Raw genomic sequence first — 24,724 nt, 5'->3', positions numbered from 1 at the left:
ATAACAATGTGAGAGGACATTTCAATGGAAATGAGAAGATGATGGAGTAAACCTTCAGCTTAATAAAAAGAAAAGATATTGCCAACCTAGAATCCTCTACCTCACAAAATTATCCATTTAAAAAGCAGGTAAAATAAGTTATTTTCAAAGAAAAGATGAATTTGTCACCAGGAGACCTGGGGGGAACAAAAAAAGTGTTCTTCCCACCAAAAAAAACTGAACCCAGAACTACAGAAATGAACAAAGAGTAAAATAAAGGACAAAATGTGGGAAATTTTAAGTAAATACTGACGCTAAAGCTCATGTACACACAAAAATATCCTTGGAGGTTTATAGCAAACATAAAGCACAGAGGATAGGGAAAGTACATGCAAACAGTTTAGGGGTCCTCTATTTTTAGGTAAGTGAAGTAAGTCCAACTTCAAAGAGTGCAGTCAGTCAAAGATAAAAGTTGCAATATCTATGATTAAACATTAAGAGAATAATAAATAAATGTATAGCTAAAAAGCTGATAGAGGAGAAAATTTTGAAAACTAAAACATACCTAATTAACCAACAAGAAAGCGGGAAAGACTAAGGGCACAAAGAAGAAACTAGGCAAATAAAAGATCAAGATGGTGACCTTCAATCCAAGTATATTATTATAATTTTTTTAACGAATGGACTAGTAGGCAAGCACGTGGAGAAACTGGAACCCTCACTCACTGCTCGTAGAAATTTAAATGTTGCAGCCACTGTAGAAAACAGTTTGGCAGTTTCTCAAAACGTTAAACACACAAATACTGTATGATCCACCAATTCCACTCCTAGGTAGTTAACCAAGACAAAAAAAAGCATATATCCACCAAGAACTCGTACATGGATACACATACTAATATTATTCATCATAATAGCCAAAAAGCGTAAACCACCAAAATGCCCATCGGTTGATGAAGAATGAAGAAACAAAACGCACCAGGTCCATCCAATAAAATATTATCTAACCAATAAAATAAAATGAAGAGCTGATTCATTGTATCACATGGATGACTAGCATTAGGCTAAATGACAGTCAGTCAGTCACAAAACAAAATGTCCAGATTAGTCAGTCAAACCCATAGAGACAGAAAGGATATTGGTAGTCGCCAGGGACTCCGGGTAGGAGGACATGGAGAGTTACTACTAATCAATAGGAGATTTCTTTCTGGAATATTCAAAAATTAGATAGTGGTGGTAGTTGTATAACTTTGTGAATATACTAAAAACCATTTAATTGTAGACTTTAAAACAGTGAATTTTATGTATGCGAATTATATCTTGAAAACAAGTAAGTGGACTAAAAAAAAATCCATTGAAATAAATAAAGGGAGGACATTTCACAATGGCAAAAGTGTCAAACCAACAGGGTGATAGAATAAAAAAAAGCCCATCAAAAATACAATAGATAAATAATTTAAATAATTTTCCATATAATAGATTACTACATAGAAGTGAAAAAGAATTATTGCAGGATTCATCAACTGGAAACAAGCGGATGCATCTCCTAAGTGTTGAAAAACAGAACACAGACATAAGACATAATGTTTCCAATATATAATTGTATTAAATCATGTTTTACCTTAAACTCACACAATGTTATATGTTAATTATATCTCTATAAAGCTGGGGGGGAAGGGAAGAGTACCTACTGTACAATTTTATTTACATGAAGGTCAAAGACAAGGAAAAATAATCTATTGTAACAGAAATCAGAATAATGTACCTTTGGCAGAGGTACAGGTGCTGGAAATCATTTATATCTTGACTGGGTTTTAATTACATAGGTATATACACTTATGTAAATTCTTCAAGTTACATATATTTATAATCTGTGGACTTTATGATATGCAAATTATACCTAAATAACAGTTTATTGGCAAATGTTACACATTATTATAAAAGGTATAAAATTGTTTATACACATTGGGTCATGTAACAAATAAACTCTATAAAAACTTTGTATCTACTTATTGAACTGACTCTTGTTCTCTTTAACTTATGAACTAATCTAACCCTTAAACTGATTAATTATAATTCCATATATTAACAGAAAAGACACAGGGTTAAGATTATCAATCATAAAACCTGGAGAATCTAATGCTATATTTTATAAGAGTTTTCTATATAATATCTCCAGATTTGAACCTGGACATTTTTAATAAAAAGAAAAAGCAGGGAAGAAACCACTCTCTTCAAATTGTGGGGACCAGCTTTGCCATCTTCCTACTTCCCTCATTCAAAATGGATTTAAAACTTTGACATATACTCATTTTATATCTGTATGAAATTATTGTTCCTAACTTACGAAAAATTATTTTTGATAGTATTAAAGTTCCACAGAGAAGTCCAAGTGACACAGTACCCAAAGACATGGACATGCGGGACTGCTTTGTCGCAGGCATGTACTTTCTTGATTCCTGGAGTCAATTCCAAGCAGCACTAGTACTTTACCTTTCTCCTTTTATGCCCCTAATCTTTGTTTTTGATTATTTCTGGTTCTTGACCAACTCTAGTTCTGATTCTGCAACCCTTGTGGTAAGTTATTCCCCATTGGTATGGGAAATGGCTGGGAAGTCTTTTTATGGTCTGACCATGACCATGTGGTGATAGCTGACAGAGACAGGCATCTATTCTCTGTCAGAGGCAACAGAGAATGTGGCTGGTTAGTAAGAACGTCTCAGTTCCACTGGAGAGAACAGCGCTTAGAGATATCTGAAGTCTGGTGTCCTCTGTTAATTTTACCCATGGCTAAAGTTGTAAAACTAAAGCTGCAAGGTGTCTATGTGAGTCTGTAACTGACAGAAATCATTACTTGTCATCACAGGGAGTAATGCATTGTCCTACCTTCAGAGGGTGTCAATAAATTAGATTATAAAGCCTTAAAATACAGGAGCTTTATTCTGGTTGGTTTATATAGACTGTTAAGTGTTTACATAAATCTAAGATTCCCAGAATTCCCAGAAAATAAAGAAACTGAATTTCTAACACTAATGGGGTCAGCTCTGTTGGTGATGAAAACAGAGGTTTGCTGAATCCAGTGGAACTGAGTTTTGGTCACCAACTGAAAATGCTTGATATAGTATAATTAATAGGTATTATCATTTTACCATACAAAAATCAAAAGTTATAAAAAGGTGTATCTTGAAAAATCTTCCTCCCTTCCCTGTCTCCAATCTTCCCAATTCCTACCCATTAAACTCCCCACCTTATATATTCTTCCAGACTTCCTTTATAAATACATGCATACCTCGGAGATACTGCGGGTTCTGTTCCAGACTACCACAATAAAGTGAATGTTGCAATAAATTGATTCACACAAATTTTTTGGTTTACCAGTACATATAAAAGTTATATTTACACTATACTGTAGTCTCCTAAGTATGCAACAGCATTATGTTTAAATAATGTACTGTACATAATTCATTAAAAAATACTTTATTGCTAAAATTACTAACCATCACCTGAGCCTTCAGTGAGTCATAATATTTTTTCCAATAGTCTTACCTTCAATTTGTAAAAAACATATCAGCAAAGTGCAATTAACGAGGTACACCTGTATTTATAAACATATATTCATATATATGAATGTTTCATATATATTAAAGAATATACTCACACAAAGCAAAATATAAAAGCAATGTGTAAATATGCTACTTTTTATGTAAAAAAATGGAGAATACATTTTACTCCTCCATCATCACCCCACTTTTCACATAAAAAGTATGTCTACACACTGTTGCATAGTTTTCTAACGTACATGTGAGCACATAAAGAGCTTCTCTGTTGTTTTCACTGAGTAGATATCCCATGGTTTACTAAGCCAGTCCCCTACTGATGACTATTTGGATTATTTCCAATCTCTTGCTATTACAAACAATGCTACAGTAAGACTGTAAATACATCACTTCTGCACATGTACAAGTATATCTGAAAGACAAATTCTCATCAATGAAAAAAAATTATTTTCATGCATTAGCCATTTTTCTACTGAGTTGTTGGTCTTTTTTAAAGCTATTTTTAGTTCTTTATATGTATATTAAACAGATTAGTCCTTTACCTGTGTATTTTTCCAGGTTATAGTTTGTCCTTGCTCATTTGGGATTGTATAATACATATGTTTTGTATTTTATCTAGCTGAATTTCACAACCCTTCCTTTTATTGGTTTGCATTTTAAATCACAGTTCAAAATGCCAACCCTGATCCAAAATAATTTTTTTTTAAATTTCCCATGTTTTCCTTAAAAATTTTATGGTTTCATTTAACATACTTACATCTTTGATCATTTGGAATTTATCCTTGGTATGAGGTAGAACTCCAATTTTATTTTCTACTGATGTGCATCCAGTTTCCCACAAAGTATTTATTGAGTAGTACATTTTGTCCCATTGGTTTTGCGAGGACATCTTTGCCATGTCTAAATATTTCTACGTATTTGAGCATATTTTTAAGCTTTCCATTCTACCCCATGCCTTCTACTCATGACAATACTACAAGGTTTTAATTACTGAGGCTTTCTAAGTATAACATCTGGTTGCACTCGTCCTATCCACCAGCCTTTTTTTTTAAGGTTTCTTTGTTGCTTATTTTCAGAGAGGAAGGGGAGGGAGAGAAAGCAACACCCACGTGAGGGCAGAGCACCAATCTGCCTCCTGTGCATCCCCTACCGGGGGCCGAGCCTGCGGCCTGGGCACGAGCCTGACAAGGAATCAAACCAGCAGCGTTTCAGTGCCCGGAATGATGTCCAACCGACTGAGCCACACCTTGCTTTTTTATTTTCCCAAAAAGGTTTCTTGACTAAGTTATTACGCCAAGATCAATTTATTTCAAGATCAGCTTATCTAGGTTTTTAAAAAGCATTCTTATTATCACATTAAATTTATAATAAACTGGCATCTTCACGATGTCGAATATTCCCAGCTATGAACAAGGTATATTTTTTCATTTCATAAGCTACCTTTTATGTCCTTCAGTAATGTTCTCTATTTTTATGTAGGTCTTACAGTTCCTTTTTAAGTTTATTTCTGAGTAGTCTTTTTTGTTGCTCTTAAAAATGGCACTTTTTCTTCCATCTTCTAAACGGTTACTACCTGATAGGCTATTAGCCCTGTTTAGCAGATAGAAAAACTGAAACACATGAACATGTCTTAGTCACTATGGAAGTAGGAGACCACTTTGTCCAGGAATACCCCAATTTCCGGCCCCAAGACGACACTGAAACAAGCCATTCACATCTCCAAGGACCACTGGATCGGGGAACAGACACCAAGACTCTGCCTCAATGCTCCTTCCCATTTCCTCTCAAAGCCATGGCAAAACTCCCAGTGCACTTGCAATTCAAGGCTGCATATAGGTAGAGGAACAGATCTCTCCTCCCAGTTTCTGAAAAGTCTGTTAGCTAAATAAAGACAAATCCTTAGCAGAAGGACGAGCGTGGGAGCAGCAGGCCAGAGACTTTGATAAGCTTCTGGAAAACAGAAAGCAAGTGGGAGCATCCTGTCTGAGAAACCAAAAGAGAAAATACAAGGTTCAAGGAGGCTACACTCCCACTTTTCTCCACAACAAAAGAGAGATATGCCCCACAAGGAATTAATAAAAACTGGAAAATTAGCTGAAAAGAAATTTAACAACTAATTAGAAGGACTAGGGCTCCTCATGGGGGAGTTTGTACCTGAGAGAAGCAAGGCAGAAGCTACATACATCCTGCGACTATAAAGAAAACACTGTAGGGGAAAGAGGCAAAGGAGGGCAGGTGTGCAGCTTAGCAGTTAAATTCTGTTCAGTCGGAATAAGCAGAGTATGGGCACTAAGTGGATAAAGCTGGAAAACTGAGTAAGAAAGACAATAACCTTAGTTTATTATTACAGTAGTCCCCCTTACTCGCTGTTTCACTTTCCGCAGTTTCAGTTACCCATGGTCAACCATAGTCCGAAAATATTACTGGAAAATTTCAGAAATAAACAATTCCTAAATTTAAAGTCGCATGCCTTTCTGAAGAGCGTGATGAAACCTCCTGCCATGCCAGTCCATCCCTCCCGGGTGTGAATCATCCCTTTGTCCAGAGTCTCCATGCTGAAGACGCTCCGGCCTGTTCGTTGCTTGGTAACCCTCAGTGGACTGCCCTGGTATAGCAGCGCTTATGTTCAAGTCACCTTATTTTACTTATTAATGGCCCCAAAGCGCAAGAGTAGTGATGGTGGCAATCTGGATATGCCAAGAAGCTGTAAAATACTTCCTTTAAGTGATAAGGTATGTGTGTATAGGAAAAAACATAATACATATAGTTTGGTACTATCCGCAGTTTCAGGCGTCCACTGGGGGTCTTGGAACATATCCACCATGGATAAGGGGGGACTACTGTATATAAACACTATACGTCAGCATATATTTTATATCTATATATGAATAAGAACCCTTAAAATTAATTATTTACTCAAACTGAATGTGGACGATTAAAAAAGATGGAATTAGTGGCCTACAGAACAAGTGCAAGAAATACCTCAAATCACAAAGTAAAAATGTACAGAGAAATACAACATGAAAGAAAAGATAGATTAAGGGGACTTAATATGCAATAAATAGGTTGTACAAGGAAAAATTATTACAGGTAGAAAAGCGCTAATACCTAAATTCATAATAGATAACAAAGATTTTCCTAACATAAATACTAGAATCTGTAGATTTAAAGTCACTGAGCTGCAAGATGAAGAACTGATGACAAAATATACATAACTAAGAATAAAATCTTATTAGCAATCAAAGAGAAAGAAAAAAAAAAACACCACGTTTCCTACAAAGAAAAAGAAAACAAACTGGCAACTTAACATATGCAAGAAATCAGAGTATACCACTCAGGGCTTACCTGACCAAAATATTCAAGAAAATATCAATCAAATAACAACTGAACCAGATCAGACGCACTGAGACGTAACACGATTAAAAGGAGAGAAACAACAGTAAGCACCGAGCACACGCATCTTACCGCACTGAAGCTTATCGCGGTTGGCACATATTCTGCTGTTTACGAACTTGGTTGCTGACCACCCTGCATGGAGCACGTCTACAGGTGCCAGTTTTCCAACAGCATTTGCTCACTTCATGTCTCTGTGATTTTTTTTGTAACTCTCACAAAACTTCAAACCTTTTCATTATTGTTACACTTTTGCTGTGGTGATCTGTCATCAGAGATCTATGATGTTACTATTGTGACTGCTTTCGGGTGCCAGGAATTGTGCCCACCTAATGATGGAAAACCTAAAAACGTGCGTGTTCTGGATGCTCCACCCCATCCCTCCCCCGCTCCCTGAGCATCCCTATTCCCTGGTACTGAATACTGATACTGGGCCAATTAATAACTCTACTGGAACAATTAATAACCTCTAAGTGTTCAAGTGAAAGGAAGAGTCTCACGTCTCTCACTGCAAATCATACGCTAGACGTGATTAAGCTTAGTGAGGGAGGCACGTGGAAAACCGAGGCAGGATGAAAGCCAGCCTCTGCAGCCAAACAGTTGGCCACGACGTGAGTGCAGAGGAAAAGTTCTTGAAAGAAATTAGAAATACTACTCCAGTGAACACACAAGTGGTGAGCGAAGCAGCCTTACTGCTGATATGGAGAAGGTTTTAGTGGTCTGGATAGATAAACCAGCCACAACATCCCCTCCAGCCAAAGCCGAATCCAGAGCAAGGCCCTGACTGCATCCTGTGAAGGCTGAGAGAGGTGAGGAAGCTGCAGGAGAAAAGTCTGAAGCCAGCAGAGGCTGGGTCGTGAGGTTTAAGGAAAGACGCCGTCTCCCGTCTAACATAAAAGCCCAGGGTGAGCAGCAAGCGCTGATGTAGAAGCTGCACAAGTTATCCAGAAGGTCTAGCTAAGATAATTTTAAAATGTGGCTACAACAAACAACAGATTTTTGATGTAAACAAAACAGCTTACGTTGGAAGAAGATGCCATCCAGGACTTTCATAGCTAGAGAGGAGATGTCAGTGCCTGGCTGTAAAGTTTCAAAGGGGTGACCCTGGTTAATAAGATTACATAGGTTTTAAGGGTACAATTCTATGATACATCATCTGAACACTGCATTGTGTGCCCACCACCCCACGTCAGATCTTCTGCCATCACCATATATCTGACCCCCTTGCCTTTACTATCCTCCAACCCCCTTCCCTCTGTAACCACCATACTGATGTGTCTAAGTTTTTGTTTGTTTTTCTTGTTTGTTGGGTTTTGTTTTTTTTTTAAAGTTTCAAAGTACAGGCTGACTCTCTTGTTAGGGGTTAATGCACCTTGTGACTTTAAGTTGAAGCCCGTGCTCATTTACATTCCAAAAATACTAGGGCCCTCAAGTATTATGTTAAATCTACTCTGCAAAACGGAACAAAGCCTGGATGACAGCACATCTGTTTTGACAACATGGTTCACTCAATATTTGAAGCCCACTGTTGAGACATACTGCTCAGAATAGAGCATTCCTTTCAAAAATATTACTACTAATTGGCAACGCACCCAGTCACCCAAAAGCACTGACAAAAATATGCAAGATCAATGTTGTTTTGTGCCTACTAACGAAACATTCCTGCTGCAGCCCATGGATCGAGGAGTAAGTTTGACTTTCAAGTCTTATTAGTTAAGAAACACATTTTGTAAAGCTATAGCTGCCATAGACAGTGATTCCTCTGATGGATCTGGTCAAAATAAATTGAAAACCTCCTGGAAAGGATTCGCCATTCCAGACGCCATTACAAATATTCATGATTCATGGGAAGACGTCAAAGTATCAACCGTCCTGGGTGACTCTGAGGGGTTCAAGGCTTCAGTGGAGGAAGCAATGTGGTGGGAAGAACAAGAAAACCAGAATTAGACGTGGGTCCTAAAGATGGTAATTAATAGCTACAATCTCATGATAAAACTTGAATGGATGAGGAGTTGCTTCTTATGAATGAGCAGAAAAAAGTGGTTTCTTCAGATGGAATCTACCCTTGATGAAGCGGCTGTGAAGATTGCTGGAATAGCAACAAAGAATTTAAAATATTACATAAATTTAGTTGATAAAGCAGCAGCACAGTTTGAGAGAACTGATTCCAATTTTGAAAAAAGTTCTACTGTGGGCAAAATGTTATCAAGTAGCACCACATCCTACAGAGAAACCATTCATGAAAGGAAGAGTCAGTCAGTGCAGCAAACGTCATTGTTACCTGATTTTAAGAAATTGCCACAGCAGCCCCCATGTTCAGCACCCACCACCCTGATATGTCAGCAGCTACCAACATCCAGGCAAGACCTTCCACGAGCAAAAAGATTACGACTACCTTACGTCTCGGGATAGTTAGCATTTTTTAACAATAAAATATTTTTAATTAAGGCATGTACAGTGGGTTTTTTTTAAAACATAATGCTACTGCGCACTTAATAGACTATAGTATTGTGTAAACATAACTTTTATGTGCACTGGGAAACCAAAAAAGTCATGTGACTTGCTTTCGTGCGACATTCACTTTCTTGTGGTGGTCTGGAACCGAATCACAGTGTCTCTGAGATATGCCCGGATAATTAAATCTGAGTAAATGACAAAAAATATTAAGTCATCTCAACAAAAAACTAGGATTGCGGTGGGGGAGATGGTGATAAATAAATGGCCACCAGGTGGCCCACTGGTGGAGCATCATCCCATACACCAAAAGGTCACAGGTTTGAGTCCCAGTCAGGGCACCTAGCTAGGTTTCCGGTTTGATTCCTGGCTGGGCGCATACAGGAGACAACCAATCAATGCTTCTCTCACACATTGATGTTTCTCTCTCTCTCTCAAAAATCAATAAAAACTTATCCTTGGGCAAGAATTAGGGGAGAAGGGAAGTGAGAGAAAGTGGAAGTAAAAATATCCTGCAGATCTCAAGAAGAGAGGTAAAGAAGAAAAGGAGCCATGGTAGGAAAAAGTACACCTGGGTGGAGAATATTTTTTGATTTTTCAAATAATAATGGAGAAAACATATATATGAATATGTGAGTATGGACAGGGAAGCTAATCATTCAGGGACAATAAAGGTATAGCAGAACTTCTAAAATTAAATATCTAGAAAGGTTCTGCTTGTCCTGATTATAATTTCACTACGCTAGTCATGGGATATATTTTTTAAAAAGGAAACTGACTATATTACACTTATAAACAGAATTTTAAATGTTTCAGAAATTTTTATTTACTAAGTTTGAACATACACTTGACTATTTTAAGCAAGTTTAATGTTTAAGCTGAATGCAAAGGCTAAGGAATAATAGGTGTTTAAACTTTTAACTGTACATGAACAACTTAACTAGGAACTTTTATATAGTTTTATATGGTTTCTGTGCGTTAAGTCCCATCTTGAGCTTCAAAAACCTTATACAGACAGATGTAAGCAAGGTTCAGCTTGGATTCCATTGCAAAGAGTTTAATGACTGAAATACCAAGAAAGTCTTGTACTAGCATGCCTCATGATTAAGACAGATTCATTTCACAGATTATAAAGACAGTCGGGCTAATGGCTGTACTCCAATATGGCATAAAATTTTCTGAGACTAAGTAATGTTCACATCTGACTCTGCTGATGCAACTAAATTTATTATTTTTGTGACACTGGTAGGAATATGTTAGGTGAAAGTTACATTTAATATTAAAAAGAGTATGTGAGGGGCTAAACTATACTCTATGTAACACATAAAAGATTATGAAGTCACATAAATATAACCTTTTTTGCAAAATGCACATCTTTTTTTGGTATTGTACATACTGGATTATTAAGGATGAGGTGCCTATGAGAAGTCACAGAGTATAAAGTAGGTCTGGGTGTGATATTAGTATATATGTCAATGGTTAATTGTTAATGCTACCTATCCTTCCAGGACCATAAAAACTGACTGAAAATCCCCAAATCAAGAATTTCTACAGAAGACAAAGGGACAGTCATGGTACTGAAAGCAGAAAATCATGAGAGAGCTGTATGGGCTTCCAGAAGATTTAGCCATTTCAGTACACTGTCCTCGATGTGACTCAAAACAAGAATGAGGGGAAATATAACAGCATATCCCCAGCCGTTACCCATCTGCACTGCACCCACCCAACCAGTCAGGTCCCTGAACTGTATGAGTCCAGGATGCCATAACAGATAGATATTCCAAGAAAATTAAAACATGTTCACCAAATCATCTAGTTTCTTGTCTCGCCTAAAATCAATTGTCAGAAAATGGAGATACAAGCGAAGGGCTGATTGAGAGATTTGGGCATCTGCAAACTCTAATTTTAAGTATATACAAGTTCTGCCCAGCCAGGCTGGCTTAGTGGGCTGAGCCTTGTCCTGTGCACTGAAAGGGTGCGGGTTCGATTCCAGGCCGGGGCACAGGCCTGGCTTGCTGGCTCGATCCTCAGGGGGGGACATGCAGGAGGCAGCCGATGGATGTTGTACTCTCACATAGATGTTTCTCTCTCTCTCCCTTCCTCTCTCTAAGCATGTTCTCGGTTGAGGATTAAAAAATAAAAAAAGATATACAAGTTCTAAAAATGTGGTTCAATTGTGCACTATATTATCTATGTAACTGTTTCAAACTATATGTCATACTTGCCAGGCTATGTTATCTGCCAATCACATGATACTATAGAAGGCTAAGAGAGATTATATAAGCATTTCTACCTTCAAATGCCCCAGAACTAGAACCTTTCATGGTTGTGAGTTAGAAATAATTCCTAGGTGTCCTAGAGGTCATATCTTCAAGAGGTCACATTATTGTATGCATTAATTCACTTTCGTATTGGTTAAACAATCTATATATCATGGGTGCTCAAAAACTCCTCAAAGAAGGAATTTCCGACAGAGGTGATCAGCTACAGTCTCTAAAAGTTATTACTACTTACTCAATAATAACATTTAGCAGCAGATGTATCAAAAATCTTTTATAAAACAAGTCTTTCACTTTCAACATCAGTTATATCTGAGTTCAAAATTTTGCTCTACTATTTCTGGCAATATGGTCAATTGGCTTTGTGAGCCCTAATTTCCTACCTGGAAAATAGAAAAAATAAGACTTACTACATAGGGCCGATAGGCAGATAACTGATATACTGTATATAACATATTTGGCTTAGTACGCTGCATATAAAAACTCCTGAATAAAATTTTTCTTTCTTAAAAGAATTGAAACATTTGTTTTTCCTTTTCTGCCTCACATTCTCCTTCTGATAATCCCTAAAAACTCTAAGGACCCTAAAGATCTCTAAATATTCAGTCCAAGAACTATTTACCACAGTGATATGGTAGATATTAACTTCATTCTACAAATTAGAAAGCAAAAAATGAGAGATTTGTGACTCATTGGTAAACATGTTTGAACTACTGCCATGAAGGAGATCGGACAACTTCCCACAGTGCTAGACTGTAAGAAAGGTATCCTTTCCTCCAACCGAGTCCAAAAATAAATGCTATACTAGACAAACATTAACGCCTGTCTGAGTACTTCCTCCTGAAGCTGATGAGAGCTGGAAGCACCAGAACCTGCATTCTAGGTGGGGCATGACTGCTCTCCTAGCCATGGTGCCTCATGACATAATGCTATTACTTAAGAATGAACTGAAAGTGCACTGCTGGTGGGAATGCAGACTGGTGCAGCCAGTATGGAAAGCAATATGGAGTTTCTGCAAAAATTAAAAATGGAACTGCCATTTGACCCAGTGATCCCACTTCTAGGAATATATCCTAAGAAACCCAAAACACCAATCAGAAAGAACTTATGCACCCCTAAGTTCATAGCAGCACAATTTACAATAGCTAAGAACTGGAAACAGCCCAAGTGCCCATCAGTAGATGAGTGGATAAAAAAGCTGTGGGACATTCACACCATGGAATACTATGTGGCTATAAAGAAGAAGGCTCTCTTACCCTTTGGGTCAGCATGGATGGAACCGGAGAGTATTATGCTTAGTGAAATAAGCCAGGCAGAGAAAGACAAGTACCACATGATCTCACTCATATGTGGAATAAATAAAATAAACTGATGAACAAAACAGATCCAGAGACACAGAAGCATGGAACACACTGAGGGATCTCAGAGGGAAGGTGGGGGTGGGGATTGGGTGGGGAGAGATTAATCAAAGAATTTATATACTTATATGCATAACCTATGGACACAGACATTGGTATGCGGAAGGCCTGGAGGTAGGGTAGATGCAGGGTGTAGGGGATAAATGGGGAGAAAAGAGGACATCCATAATGCTTTCAACAATAAAGATAAATTTTTTTAAAAAAGAATGAACTGAAAACCTAGCTTAGAAGCTCTCAGAGAAAAGAGATAGTGTACAATCTTCTGCCCTCACTGTTTGTGTACATGTGTGTGTATAAGTGGAAATTAACTACAATGTACTCAATAATTGTCAGTTTGGTTTAATGTGTATTAGCATAGACTTTTCTGTGTATTTTTTTAATTATTAAGTTGATTTTACAAAAACAACTCCCATATATTACACTGAGTCTACTATTTGGTTCTCCCAAAGTTTCAGCTACAACTCCTCCTCTCTAACCCTTCACCTCAGACACCCACAGTTTTCCTGCTAGGCATTTCAGCTGGAACAGTGCCGGGACTGTTGTGAAAGCACCCTGAGGTGCCCCTCCTGCTGAACAGTATGATATACTTCCTTAAACTGTGTGTTCATCTTCTGAGCTCTTTGCTGCTTTTATAAATAAAATAAGAGCAAATCTCAAAGACATAATTTGTTGGGAGAGCCATGATGATATTCAGATACGAAATACCACTGTCGACAGGACACACACCCTGTGGAATCATGGTTTCCTAAAACAATGCATATAGTCCCTCCACTGCTTAGGATGAAAATGCTGTCAGAGTCCTGAGGAAAAGCTCAATCTTATACACATTTGCTTCGAAATTCAACTGTCAGAAGACAATCCCAGGAAGGCTACTGTTGCCTAATAAGCTCATTGGGGTCCCCAGTACCAAACCTATTATAACAACAAAGCCCAGGCTGTTTCTTCCTTTGACAGGTACCCCAAAACAACCTCCACAATTTTAACACCAGGTCAAACAGTTTAAATACAAACAAAATAAATATTTTGTTCCTACTAATTGTTCATGAGAATGACCATACTGAAAACTAAGCACACACCTTGGGAGAAAAGCGGCTTACTCAAAAAGGAAAGGCTGAACCGAATTATGGAGAAAATGAGGAAGCTGGCACGAGAAGTTCAGGTGCTAATAAAATACTTCCTTTGAACATTAAATTATTCTTTAAAATTTAAAACAGACTTCTTATTCACTTTAACCACTGATTAGAAGACTTAGTGTGAGTTATCAAGAGTTCCTAATATCCAATCTCTTGTCACTTAACTCTAAAAATAAAACCTGTGGATAAAGAAACCCTTTAACTTGAGAAAGGGAGACACTCTTTTTGAACGTTAAACATAAAGACAAGATCTGATGAAAATAATGGTATGTTCACCTCCCAAGTACTCGCAGGTAAAATTATAAAAGATTGTTTAATTGCCCATGTGGGTGGCAGCGACAAATATGTACTACTAACCCCGTTTGAAAAAGAAAAGCCAAAATGAAACCTCCTAAAATCCGAGACAGCGCAACAGAATTAATAAACAAACAGCACTGTTGGCACAGGCTGGGGAAGCCCTCTCTCCTCGCCAGCACCGCTGACCTCCGAGAGCTGCTGGACCGGGGGCACCGCTAACAACTTCGGCTGTGAAGGTACAGCCGGCGATTCCAAACCAAAGAAGACCGGTGGGTGGAGTACGACATAAGGTCAGGGACAGGAGGAAGGATCACAACCATGAAACAGTGAATTTGTACTTAACGAAAATGCCTCACACGCTTGAGTAAGGGAACGAAAGCAGCCACACACACACATGCTCTCTCTCTAAAAAAAGAAAAAGAAAAACCTATCATATTCAAGTTCAGATTAAATCTATCAGACACAGATGGGGTACAGGAAGGGGTAGTGGTTCACTGAGTCTGTACTTGAAATTCCTGAAATGCCACTACAAAACCTGCCGAGCACCTCTGCTGCGGTGTTCTAACAAGTCACTCGGAGTGCGTTTTACAAGCTCAGGACGAGCCGTGGAAGGGAGCGCGCCCTGTACAACTAGAAACCCGTCCTCTCCGGCGCCAAGCCTTGCTCCAGAGGAGAGCCCTGCTCGGGAGAGACTGGAACGCGGAGCATGGGGAGGGGCCGGTGGGGGGAACAGAGAAACAAAGGTGAGAGAGCGCCGAGACTGCCATAGTTACCTGAAATTGTCCTCCCCTTCTGCCGCTTCCCTGTCAGCCACCCGGGTAATAACTTCAGCGTCCGACCAAAACACACTGTCATCTCCTACAGTGCTGCTCTCACTTTCCGTCTCCATTTGATGTTCAAAAGTTTACCTCAAGGCATGGAATCAAGAACAGCAATGCCCAGGCTGTTCAGCTCTATTTAGGGACACCCGGGTGTGTGGCCGATACGCCAGAGATATGTGATCGCGCTGGGCCACAGTCTATTATGCACTGGGGTAATTACAGTGGGGCAAACACAGGAAATCACACACCGCATACTCACTGCCTCTGACTGCTACACCTGTCATCCGGACGCCTCCCACCGCCTCAGGCCCCGTGACCTACATAACCACAGGCAGGACCCAAATGACAGTGATTTTTCAGTCATTATTTATTATTTAATCACTATTTGTCTCTTCTGAAAGTATCCAGTTAAGGTGAAAATAGATGTTGTCAAAAATGTAGGCTTTTCTTATTCGTATCCTTCTGCTATTTCAGACTTAAGAAAAATAAACAGGACACTAGAAAAGATAACACGACATGTAAAGTTCTCCGGGGCCAACCACAATGAGAGGCACAGTTACAGATCTCACAGTTAGAGAGGACAACGATTCTGGAGAAGATACGTCTAGGGACCTGCCCGGCTTCACGCTTTCTAATATCACACACCCATCTTCCCTGCCCCTCCGTAATAACTGCCACATACACCTCTGCTCAGGTATCCAAAGCAGGACATTCACAGCCAGGCTTGTCCATGGCCTTCAAAAAAAAAAGCATCCTGAGTTAAAAGATGCTGAAAATATATCAAATAAAAAACATGCCACATTCTTACATATAATTTATAATACAGACACCAATACTAGCAATAAAATGACTTTCTGGGAGTTGGGTGGAAACGTACGGCATCTACAGCATTGGCAAGAACACACCTGTTACCTAGAAGACGGCCATGCTGGCGCCTTCCACGGACACGTCAGCTATTCATAGGTCTCTGCCTTTCAACTGAGCAACGGCAAACTGCTGAGCCCTGATTTTCTATTAAATCTGACCACATAAAAAATTATTAAAGGCATCCACTGGGATACTCCTGGATTTTCATACTTGAAAATAAGGAAAATGGACCTTCTAGCCAACTTTATTTGTACAATACTTTTTCTTTCCAACAAAATTACAATTTACATGTGTAACTGTTCTCATCTTGCTGCTTCAAAACTCTACATAAGTTTATTCTACGGACTGTGGTCATCAGATGTATTTCTGCTAGAAACCAAAATTCATTCTCAAGCCTGGGAGCAGATTTAGAAAACAAACAGTTCTTGATAGCCGCAAATCTGGGAAAAACTCCTGAACAATTTACACAGAGATATCTTGCAAACTAGTCCAATAATTTCCACTCAAGACAAATACATAGCAAATTTTGGCCTGAATAATCATTTTAAAAATTAAAGTATTATTGAGGTCCCTCTATGCCATAAATCCCCTATCATATTCCAGAGATTCTGAAGAGATGAAACTTAATCCCTTCCTCACTCCACCCATCAAAATAAATTCCCAATGGAGCAAAGATTTAAACGTAAAGATAAAACCATAAAAGAAAATCACGGGAAAGCTTTTATCATCTCACAGTTGGAAAGTCCTTTCCAAGAATAATTTTAAGAAGCCCTGAAACCATAAAAAAGATACTTTTTTAAATCTTCGCCAAACAAAATATGTATATTGTATATATAGTATATTGTGCATACGTGTGTGTGTGTGTGTGTGTGTGTGTTGTGTGTGTATACTATATATGATATAGACCATTTATATACAACATATATAAAATGTCTCTATGAGCCAAAAGTAAATAATTGAAAATAATTTTGGAACATATCAGACAGGGTTAATTTCCTTACTATATAAAAGGTTCCTACTTATATGCAAAACTCAACAACCCAAAAGATAACAGGCAAAGAGTATAAACAGAATAATAACAGAAATATATAAAAGAACCTTAAAACATAATGAGTATTTAATTTCACTCATAACAGAAATACAAAACCACAATAAGATGCCTTTTTTAATCTATCAGGCAAAGATTTTTAAAGGTTTTCACAAACTGAAACAAGATGTAGGAAATTAAATATATGCTGTTGGTGGGAGTATAAAATGGCATAACCTCTGTGCAAGGCAATTTGGCAAAATCTACCAAAATTCAAAATACACATATTTTTTTGGCCCAGCAGTTCCTCCTCCAGGAAATGATCTTATTTTCACATGTGGAAATAAAAGATGAACAGAAATATTCATTGTAGTAAACCTTACAATCACAAAGGAGAACAGCAAAAACAACCTAACTTGCCCATTAACAGAAAACTGGATAATTAAATTACGGAATGTCCACAGAATGGAATGCTATACAGTGGAGTGAGAAACACAAGGCCACCCTATTGGTCATACTATGGACAAACCCTAAGGCACACTTTAAGGCAAAGAAAGGAGGTAAAGGCACAGAATAGTATGTACGAAAGGCTGCAATTCACGCATGACTACGTATGTGCAGAAAACCTATAGGACAGCACCAGTGACAGCTGATGTCTCCAAAGGAAAAGTTACAGCTAGAGAAGAGGAACAAGGGGGAGACAGTTTTTCACTGTATCACGTATATATATATCCCTTGCAAAAATAAATAATTTTAAATATAACCTTTTATATCCCTCAGCAAAGAATCAGATTTTTAAGTATTATTTTAAGTATCTAGGTCGTCTTTTTCTTCTAAACAATTTCAGCTCCTTTAATATGTTTCTATTAATACCATTTATTTTTCCTTTTAAATCATTTCTTTTGCTCTCTGATTACGAGGGTTGCTTTACCTCACTTCCTCAAACCCTTTCACACAGGGAAGAGTGGACCGTAAGGACTATTTTCACGAAGAGGCCTGAGGGCAGGCTGACTCACTTCTCCACCAATCTGACAGATGCACCAAGGCAGCCCTTCCAAGACTTGTCCTCACAGTACTGACCGTGATCAGAAGCTTTAAAGATTGTTTTTAACTTCAAAATCAACATGTGTTCCGCTTTCTTTCCCTTCTTCAGTAGCTGATGAAAATCTAGCACAAACAGAAGGTGGGGAGTGGCAGGAGGCAGGAGGCGATCCAATCATAGACTATGAAGTTCAAAGAGGGCCTCCCTTCCTGGGGACATGACTGCTTTTCCTGACTGGCTTACAGCCTGCTCATCAGGAGTTAATCTGAATTTAATCCCTTTTCGAGGCATTCCCCACCCCAACCTGTGAGCAACCAAAATCCATGGCACTGCACCTCATTAATAAAGGAATCTAACGTCCACACTGTGCCAGTCAGTGCAGAGACTGCACCTACTTACTGTCAAATTCATAACCGCATCACTTTCTTTCACCGCTTACCTTTCCAAAGGCTCCCAAAATCCAACCCAGTAATACTTTGTTCCAGCGCTCAGGAGGCTCGAGGTGTACTTGTGCAAGGCGGATAAAAAGACCAGGGTACCAACAGTAACATATTCTACCAAATGAAACTGAAGTCAGAAGCTAGAGAACAACTCAAACAGCTACCCAGCCACGGCCACACAAGAAAATTGGGTTAACTTCAGCATTCCATCGGCTGACTCAGTAACAAAACAGCGCCACTTGCATTACCGGACACATTAGATTCCAGAGGTCTCGGGAAATCCTCACTGATCTGAGGGGGCACTCGTTTGTGCTCTCAGTCTCCAGGGGGAATAAAAGTCAAAACTATGTAATTATTAACATTTGAAGGTAAAGTCTGAAACAAGTTATAATTCTTCTAACAATGAGTTAAAGGCCACATTCAACACCTACGTAAAGTGGTTAAATGAAAACACTGGCAGAAGTAATAAATAAAATTTAACAGAATCAATCATCTTTTAAAATGACCATTCGATACTAAAACAGTATTTTTATCTGAGTAAATCTATAGGACTAAAGAAAGGAAGTGGACCACAGTTAATTAATGTAAAAGTATAGTGTTGAAAATTAAAAATTAATTATGCCACAAGTGACTTGGTAAAAGGTCTTGTAAAGTTAATGAAGGATGGTAATGTTCAATTAATGGAAACGTTTCCTGAGTTAGAATTTTGATTGAATATGCCACAGTCAGTGAGTTATAGCACAAGAAGGATACAACTTTTATAAATTTAGGGCCAGGAAATTATGGTCCTGGCAGAAACTGCACTGTACATATAGCACTTCTGATTACCACTGTAACTAGTACTCTTAATGTTAATAATACTGCAAAAGGATGCTAATAAATTTAATGAGGTATAATCAGAGGAGAAACCAAATGATCTAACTAGACTCTCTCGATGGAAGGTCTGGGAGGCACTAGGATGAAATCACGAGGGGGGAAACCAGGGCTGAATAAATAGGTTGTGCTAAGCCTGCATACTTGAAAAGCTCAGGGTATTGTGTAAACTTATTAGCATTTCTCCAACTAAACTACTTGAAAAATGCCAATCAATGGAATATTTTAATCGACTGTTTTACCACTGGTGTCCTAACCTGGATAGCTCACTCTGTTATGTGTTTATTTGTGACCAAAGTAATTTTAGCAGCATGCTACTGATCTTATCCTGCCGCTCCTGAGCTACCACCGACGGGGTAGCAAAGAGGAAAAGTGGGAGTCAACAATATCGAGTTACTTAAAGTTTTAGCGAACATTCAACTACTCACAAAATTATAAGCATTTTTCTCAAATCACACTCTCATCCCAACCTCAAGTAACAGAAGCTAAACATGAATCTGAGATATAATATCCTGATTTAAAATAAGTGTCTTTCCGATTGATGTTTTCAAGCTGCCACTGCTTCTACGGCTAAGGGAACCTTCGGGAAGGATGGCATGCAAAAAGAAACTCGGTACTGTTTTCACTGCAGGTGCATGGAAAGACGGTGCGAAGGATACCACAGAAAGTGGGGGAAGAAAGCTGAAAGGAAACAAAGCTCTGACCCCAAGAGAAAAGCCAGATTCAATCTACACAGAGGGAATAGGTTCTCCACTCGCAGAATCTGTAACAGTTCTGTGCACCAACGTGTTCTCATCACCCGCCAGGGCTGTGCCTACAGGAAGGGCCCCTGAGGGACATGCGGAGGAGACAAGGTTTAGGAGACTGGAACCGCAAGCAAACGTCTGTCTAGATGTACTGATGACGTTTCTGGCCCTCCATATGATTCTGCTTTCTGCTTTAAATTTTCAAGGCATGTATCACAGGCGTTCAAGTTACAAAATAACATGCTTTAAGACAATTAAGTTTAAACCAGGGAAGCTAACTGGTATTCATTCTTTTGTTCTCAAGAAGTTCTGAACAGCAACAACATAAAAAATAAATAACAGCCCTGGCTGGTGTGGCTCAGCTGGTTGGAGCATCTTCCCATGCAACGGAAGGTCTCGGGTTCGACTGGCTGTCAGGGCACATACCTAGATTGGGGGTTCCATCCAGGCACACACAGGAGGCAGCGGATTGATGTCTCTCTCTCAAATTGATGTTTTTTTTCTCTCTCTCTCTTTTTCTCCCTCTCTAAAACCAATTTTTTAAAGCTTTAAAAATAATGATTTTGATAATAACATCTGTATACCTCTACTCCTGATGTCAATAATTCTTCAGTTTTATTTTCCTAGAAAGGAGACGTAAGTTCCTATCTGCTCATTTAAATTTGTTTCAGAAAACAGGCATTTCCCATTACCTTTTGTTATAGAAATCCGTTCTGGTAAACCTTACCAATTGCAAAAATAACAATGTAAAACTTTTGGAGAATAAAATACAATAGAGAAGTAAAAAAAAGTTAATATAGGTAGCTCTTTAAAAACATGCAGACTTATATTTAAATTTGAATGATACATTAGTTAGGAACTGAATACCTGCCTATTCCTTCTGATTTTGCTGGAGCGAGACATTAACGTTATATCTATGGTGATTTTCATCTGACATTTTCCAAAGATATAATGAATGCAAAGCACATTTTACAATGTCTCACACAGAACTGGCAAAATAATAAAGTTTTGTTTGTTTTTTAAGTTTCAGTTCAGAATCTTCAGTTATATTACGATTCCCTTGTGGTAAGATAAGCAGGTTTAGAATCTAGTTCTTTGCTTACAGGTACGCAGTGCATTAGCTACTGTTCCACTATTATAAGTAGCAGTCAAGTTAAACATGCAAAGTAACTGAAAACAACAGTAGTACTTTGGAGTGTCCATGGTTTCCACCTTAGAAATGGTAGATATTTAATTTAATGAAGCTCAAATGATTCAAATGCCTTCTGTGCCGCTTATTACCTTAAGTAATTTACTTAATATCTCTGAAGTTCCATCAGCGGCCTGAACCTGAGCCCCCTCCCTGAACATGAGCTTTCTCACCCGCTCCAGCTTCTCCATCAGACCCTGAGTTCTGTGCAGCTGCCCAGCCACCAGCCCAGCTGGTCGACCACAGGACCAGTGTCTATGCAGGTGCTCAGACTCCCCGATCTCTGTGTCCCCAGTCTAGCAGTGTCCACTGTGGCTGAGGGCCCAGGGTCCTGGACACGGGTCTGAGGGCACAGGGGGCATCCAGACAGAGAAGGAGACTATGCAATAACCTGAATAACCACCTGGCCTCCTACCTGGAGAGGGTGAGGAGCATGGAGACTGAAATCAGAGACTGGAGAGCAAAATCCAGGAATACCTGGAGAAGGGGCCCTAGGTCATTACTTTAAGACCATCGAGGGCCTGAAGGCTCAGATCTTTGCAAGCTCTGTAGACAATGCCCATCTTGCTGCTGATGACTTCAGAATCAAGGAGATGGAACTGGCCATGCACCAGTCTGTGGAGAGTGACATCAATGGGCTCCAAAAAGGTCACTGATGACACCAGTCTCACTCAGCTGCAGCTGGAGACAGAGACTGAGGCTCTCAAGGAGAAGCTGCTCTCCATGAAGAACCATGAGGAGGAAGTAAATGATCTATAAAACCAGATGCCAACTCTAGGTTGACCATGGAGTTGGGTGCCCCTAATCTCAGGACCCCAGCAAGATCACGGCAAACATCTGGACACAATATGACGAGCTGGCTCAGAAGAACCAGAGGAGCTAGACAAGTACTGGCCCAACAGATTGAGGAGAGCACCACAGTGGTCACCTTGAAGACCGCTGAGACAGGAGCTGCTGAGATGACACTCACAAAACTGAGATGTATGGTCCAGTCCTTGGAGGTCTACCTGGACAGATGAGAAATATGAAGGCCATCTGGGAGAACAGCCTGAGGGAGGGAGAGGTGCGCTATGTCATACAGATGGAGCAGCTCAACAGGATCCTGCTGCACCTGGAGTCAGAGATGCCACAGACCCAGGCAGAGGGGCAGCACCAGGCCCAGGAGTCTGACGCCCTGCTGAACATCAAGGTCAAGATGGAGGCTGAGGCCGCCACCTAGCGCTGTCTGCTGGAAAAAGGGGAGGACTTCAATCTTGGTGACACCTTGGACAACTACTCCATGCAATCCATCCAAAACAACTACCACCAGCAGGATTGTGGACAGTAAACAGCTGAATGAGGTTGATGTGAAATTTCTAAGGCATTAAGGCAGCAGAAGTGAGGCACCCCACTGGGGTGCAGTAGGCAAATAAAAAGTTCTGAAATTATTAAACATCAAAAATAAAACAAGATCTCGGAAGTTCAATTTCCTCATCTGAGTAGAATAACCATGCTTAATTATAATGCAATCAAAGTCATCAAATGAAACAGTACATATACAGTATCCATGCAACACAACATTTATAAATAACAGATGCTGAAAAAACTGTAGGTATAACTAAAGAAAGGTGTTTTGTGAATCTAGGGTTTGGATCTACCAAAAAATGTTAAACTCCTTTAGATGAGGAATCAGAATTCTCATAAAAACTCTTTTTCAAATTACTAAAATGTCATTATCTCACTTAAAGATACTAATCACTAATCCTTTAATATCACAAATATCCAGTCAGTGTACAAAATTTTCCAATTGCTGGGAATCTTTTTAACAGTCAGCTTGTTTGAATCAGAAAGTCGACACAGGATAAAGGTTTTCCCACCTTTTTCTGGCATATATTTGTGAACCACACCAGGTTTGATATAATCTCTAACATTCTGGATCTTGCTGATTATATCCCAATAGTGTTGTTCTATAGGTTCCTCTAGCTGTGCTATTTCCTTACGGGCATTAATTCTAAAAAGCTATATTGAATGCTTTAGAGCTTGATGTTTTCTGCCTTATCTACCAGCCTTCTAAAAAACTACTTATCAAATGAACAGCAAAATGGTAAAAAGATAGAAAATACAAAGAAAAAAGTAAACAAAGGGCCATAGATAATCTTGCAATGACTTAACTAAGTAAAAGTGGGGCAGCTATCCATGGTACAACAAATTAAGAGATTTCAAGTGTTGTTTGACTTCCCACCTAAATGGGCTTTTGCACCTTCTACTGCCATCAGTGACATTCCTATGTCCTCCTACACTATCTACTAAGGACAGTGGTAATACCTGCACAGGGCTGAAAAATCTACGACTGCCCAGCCAGGCGTGGCTCAGAGGTTGAGCATCAACCCAGGATCCAGGAGATCGCAGTTCGATTCCCAGTCAGGGCACGTGCCCGGGTTGGGGGCTCCATCCCCAGCAGGGGGCCTGTAAACTCATCATTGATGTTTCTCTCTCTCTCCCTTCCTCTCTCTGAAATCAGTAAAGATATATTTAAAAAAAAAAAAAAATCTCTGACTAATCCAAAGACTCTACCCTGTATATCTGTCACTAATGAGTTACTACTGTTTTAGAAGGAAAACATAAAACTGTGTGAACTGCAGAACATCCTTACCGCAGAAGACAGAAACACTGTAAATCAATCCTACTTGAGCAGGAAGAAGAGACAACTGATATTTCACAATAAATGACCAATTAGGTGAAAAAAGCTGAAACGCAGGAACATTCCATTTTAGTATACTAAATTTAGTTCACCGACTCTTAAAATCTGAAATTAAATGGTTGTAGGAATCAGGTCACAGACTTACCTGTAACAGGCTGCATACCTGAGAAAACATGAACTCGTGATACAATGTAACACAGAAGGATGAACACTAATAAACCTTCATGATCTTGGAAATCCAACATGTTAGTACCAAGTGTCACAGATCTGCCAAGGAGAACTAGACAATCTCCTCCCCCAAGTCCCAAGAAAACACTGTTACTGTTTGGTTAGTGCATCAAAATCTCCAAGTCAAAGAACAGTTACCACAGTAAAAGATTCTACAAATATCAACTATATCCACAAACTAGCAAGGAGTTTTTATATGAACAAATGGAAAAGACAATTCATCCTGCAGTGGTTTTTCTGCCAGCGTCAACCAACCAGACAGTAATAAAAATATTGCCTTAGATTAGAATAGCAGTTCACTATT

General features: G+C 39.0%; 1 protein-coding gene and 1 pseudogene across 2 annotated transcripts in view; one reads left to right on the top strand and one right to left on the bottom strand.

The window, feature by feature from the left end:
* Positions 1-24,724, bottom strand: part of ARHGAP32 (Rho GTPase activating protein 32) — a 215,422-nt gene that overhangs the window by 128,230 nt on the left and 62,468 nt on the right. Inside the window, exon 1 of one of the 2 annotated variants that reach the window (XM_016204467.2) lies at positions 15,281-15,551. The exons of the other annotated variant lie outside the window; for it this stretch is intronic. Coding sequence (XP_016059953.2) covers positions 15,281-15,396 — 116 coding nt within the window. The 5' untranslated portion in view covers positions 15,397-15,551. Of the gene's footprint in view, positions 1-15,280; positions 15,552-24,724 lie in introns of those variants that run through there. 2 annotated transcript variants of the gene reach the window in all.
* Positions 17,826-22,879, top strand: LOC107530469 (keratin, type I cytoskeletal 18 pseudogene; annotated as a pseudogene).

Source organism: Miniopterus natalensis, chromosome 20 (genome assembly GCF_054644295.1).
Source record: "Miniopterus natalensis isolate mMinNat1 chromosome 20, mMinNat1.hap1, whole genome shotgun sequence".
Taxonomy (NCBI): domain Eukaryota; kingdom Metazoa; phylum Chordata; class Mammalia; order Chiroptera; family Miniopteridae; genus Miniopterus; species Miniopterus natalensis.
Note: the sequence above shows the minus strand (reverse complement) of the source record. Positions and strands in the feature narration are given on the sequence as shown.